Source organism: Galeopterus variegatus, unplaced genomic scaffold (assembly GCF_000696425.1).
Source record: "Galeopterus variegatus unplaced genomic scaffold, G_variegatus-3.0.2 Scaffold738, whole genome shotgun sequence".
Lineage (NCBI taxonomy): Eukaryota > Metazoa > Chordata > Mammalia > Dermoptera > Cynocephalidae > Galeopterus > Galeopterus variegatus.
In genome coordinates, this window is record NW_007726849.1 from 235,990 (window position 1) to 239,888 (window position 3,899).

Consider the following 3,899-nt stretch of genomic DNA (forward strand, 5'->3'; position numbering starts at 1 on the left):
TTTAAAAAAAAAAAAAAAAAAAAAGATTTGTGGGGTTCAGCAGGAAATAATAGCTAATAATTCATATTAATAGAATACAAGCAAGCAAGAAATAAAGTTCTTGTTATACCTCTCTCTTCTACCCTTTAACTAGAGAGTAGAATGGTATATAATTACCAGGATAGAACAGGATTTATTATACATCTAAAATCCTATATTTAAAAAGACATTCATGCTGAACAGAAGACATGTTCAGCCTCATCCAATACAATTCAGTAACTGAAATAATAAAACAAGAAAAGAATAACCACAGCATTCTCCAACAGTAAAATTTAGAGGTAGTTTAATTAGAATTGTAACAAGCTAAGAAGTAATATATTTAGACACAGTTTAATAAATAAAAGGATTTAGGGTATCTTGCATACAAGTACTGAAATAGGATAAAATTAGTGATACAAGCAGGGTGAGAGGAAAATAAGAGCAGGAAAAAAATGAAGGGATAAAATGGGTGATATAAGCAGGGAGAAGAGTAGAAAAAAATGAAGTGATATTATAAATGAATTCCTACCCTGACAAACACAAAAAAAGTGCCATTCAGTACTTGCTAGAAGGAATCACAAAACTGGCTTGGGAACTTCCAGCAGTCAATGCAAGAGAGAAATCTATTCAGAATTAAATTTTGCAGTGTCCTTAAGATAAAACTCAAAGAGTAGTATGAAAGGAAGACAATTATTGTGGGGGAAGGGAAAGTGGGAGAGAAGAGACTTGTGGGTCCTCAACACACCTCTTAGAAATTGACAGATTTAGTAGACCCCAAATGAGGAAACAGAAGATTTAGAAGATTTGACAAGTTTCATTTAATAGATACTTACATGACTCTGTACTTAATTGTAAATATGAACTCTTTTCAAACACCCCAATAGAATGTAAATTAGGCCACTACAAAATCCAGTAAACTTTAAAAATTAGAACTTACCCACACCAGTCACTGAACTGAGAAAGTAAAATTTAGCTCAGACTGAGAAAGTAAAAATCTGCCCTGCTATTGATCAAGCTGGAATAGAAACCAATTAGCAAAATGAACAGAACAATATTTCTCTGGGGCTACACTGCAGCTGTAAAGTGAACAAGGCTAGCATTATCCTGATACCAAAGGAAAATGAGGATAGCTCGAAAAGGACGACTGGTCAATATCAACTGTGACTACAGAAATGAAGTAAAATACTATCAAATCTAATTCATAATAGGACATACCCAGGAATGCAAAGATCATTCAACATTAGAAAGTGTATTCACGAAGTACAATTAATTCCAAGTGAGTTAAGGAGTTAAGTGTAAACGAAAGCCTTTTTAAAATTTAAAAAGTGACTATTCATTCTCTTAATGGAGAACTTACTGTGGGTAAAAAGCAAAAAAAAAAAAAACCCAAACAAACATAAAAACCCAATAGATTTGACCATATAAAAATGTAACATCAGTATCTTTAAAGCCAAACTAAAAATTGAACACCGAGATAAAGTATTGCAACAAAAATGGAAAAAAGATGAATAGTTTCTACTAGAAGAGCTCTTACATGTTAGTAAGAAAACACTAAGACCATAGGAAAAAAATGAGCAAGGAACATGAACTGCTAATCAATGGAAAACATGTAAATGGCCAGAAAATATGTACAACCTCATTAATAATCAAAGGGAAGAAATATTAAAATAATAGTTTTCCCAATCTTAGATTGCTTTAAAAAATGTACTGATAAAAATATTGGAGACAGACATTCGCAACTGCTGGTATAATACAAACTATTATAATCTTTCCAGAACAAGATGCATACAGCAAAGAACCTTAAAAATGCTCATGCTCCCTGACTTGGTAATGCCATTTAATCTATGCTAGGCAAAAAATGAGAGATGCAATCAAAGCTACGTGTAGACCTGGATATAACCTAAACATTCAACAACAGGGACTGCTACATAAATTACCCATACATACAAAAGATAAGCCCTGCCACCACTGAAAATGAGGATTTAAGAAACTTTTAAGGAAACGGGAAAATGCTCATCATATAATTTAAATAAAAAAAGATACAGACACATATTATACCAATTAGTGGTTATTTTAGAGATGATTTTTCTTCCATATGCTTTTCTGTATTTTTCAAATGAGTCTGAAGTATTTTTATGAGGTTACAAAAGCAATGGGGAAGGGAGGAGAAAAACCAAGCTCACTTTTCCTTAATTTCCTGTTTTAAATATAAAATATACTTCTGAAATGTATATCACAGTGAAAACACATTGAGCTAGTTCTACTCCTTAATGTTAATCCAAATATAAAGTGTACTAACAAATATTTGCTGCCCCAATTAAATACTCATACGTTTCAATATATTTTCAAGAAGAAATTTTCCATTTCCCAAACTACAGTAAGCAGTACACTTAATATTTGCCATGTGGCATCAATGTCTTTCTTCATCCAGACGTGAGTATTACAAAACCACTTAATTCAGGAACCTGTAAACCAGATTTATAAAACAAGCCTAATGTTACAAAAAGTGTTCATTATTTAAATGTCATCCACTCCCTGTCTTAATGTCAGTTCAATAAATTATTTGAATATGCTCTTTCCAGGTTAAAGAGTTACACAGGAATATAAAATTGTAATTCACCAATACAATCTACATATTGTACTATTTTTAAAACCCAAGCCCTGGATTAATTTAAATGTGGACTACCTGTTACAGGTTACACTTGTAAAAGCTATGACACAAATATGCCTTCATGTGATACCTTGAGCGCATCCAGTATACCCCGATCCTTAAACGTCTGGTACAGCTTTCTGCGCAGTTCACCCCGAGTCAACACATCAAAGTCGGGGGGCATGGTGGACTGGAAGAGAAAATGGTTACCGGTGACCAGAGGGGACGCGAATTTCTAAGCAGAGACCAGTGGGCTCCGGGGAAGCCCTAAGAAGTCTAGCGGGGAAAGGGGCTTTAACGAACACAAACGAGTCTTCATTTCTGCCTGTCCGCCAGAAGCGGCGGGTGTTAGGTACCTGAGCCATCATCACCAGGGATCAGCTTCCTCCCGAGCCCGCCCTGCCCGTCCCCCCTGGCCCAGCCTGGCCTCTGTCCCGGGAGGAACAGGGGGCTTAAACGCTTTGTCACGCACTCCGAACTAAGAACTCTGCCAGAGGCGCGCAATTCCTTTCTCCGCGGTTCTGAAGGGTGGACGGGGCCGTTACCCAGGCGCGACTCTCAAAGGCGGAAGGTGGCGGAAGGTGGCGGAAGGTGGCGGAAGGTGGCGGAAGGTGGCGGAAGGTGGCGGAAGATGGCGAGAGAACACGGAACAGAGAGTTTCACAGCCCAGTTCCCATCCCGCCCCTCCGAGGCAAGCCAAAACAGAACCGCCCTCTTGTGGAGCACTAAGGCGCATGCGCACGGCTGCGCAGCGCCGACCGGTAGCCTCGCCCACATCTCGCGAGAGCGCACCCTCGAGGTCTCGCGAGAATTGTGCCGGTAGTTCCAGTTGCAGCTGCGGAGCGCGGGGCCTCCGCGCGGTGGTTGACAGGGTGTTTTTGTTGTCGGCATGTCGCTGCAGGTAGGGAATGGAGCGAGTGGGGGACGGGTGCTCCAGGTCCTCGGGGGATGTCGGCCGTGTATCTCCACCCCACCCCGGCTTGGGATAGCTGAGTCGGATCCGGCCAGCCCGCGGCCGGCTGACTCAGGCACAGCCCAGCGGGTCAGTCCACACCGCGTTTGGACCTGCAAACGCCCACCCTCTCGGGGGCTTTGCTGCCGTTGCCTTTCTTTCACTACGTCATTCAGCTAATCCACGGTTTCTTCACCGCGGCATGATTGTCATTTGGAGCTGGAAAATTCTTTGTTGTAGGAGGCCGCCCTGTGCATGGTAGGAGGTTTAGCAGCATCC

The 3,899-nt window shown here is 40.5% G+C and overlaps 1 protein-coding gene across 5 annotated transcripts in view; it reads right to left on the reverse strand.

The window, feature by feature from the left end:
• OFD1 (oral-facial-digital syndrome 1) overlaps positions 1-3,321 on the reverse strand; it is a 36,898-nt gene extending 33,577 nt beyond the window's left edge. For 2 of the 5 annotated variants that reach the window (XM_008571951.1, XM_008571947.1), the window contains exons 1-2: positions 3,025-3,095; positions 2,760-2,858 (exon numbers count right to left, since the gene is read on the reverse strand). In XM_008571951.1, the coding sequence (XP_008570173.1) occupies positions 2,760-2,858; positions 3,025-3,036 (111 nt within the window). In that variant the 5' untranslated portion in view covers positions 3,037-3,095. Of the gene's footprint in view, positions 1-2,759; positions 2,859-3,024; positions 3,097-3,140 lie in introns of those variants that run through there. The other 3 variants (XM_008571949.1, XM_008571948.1, XM_008571950.1) reach the window with 3 other exon arrangements.
• Positions 3,322-3,899: the final 578 nt, after the last annotated feature.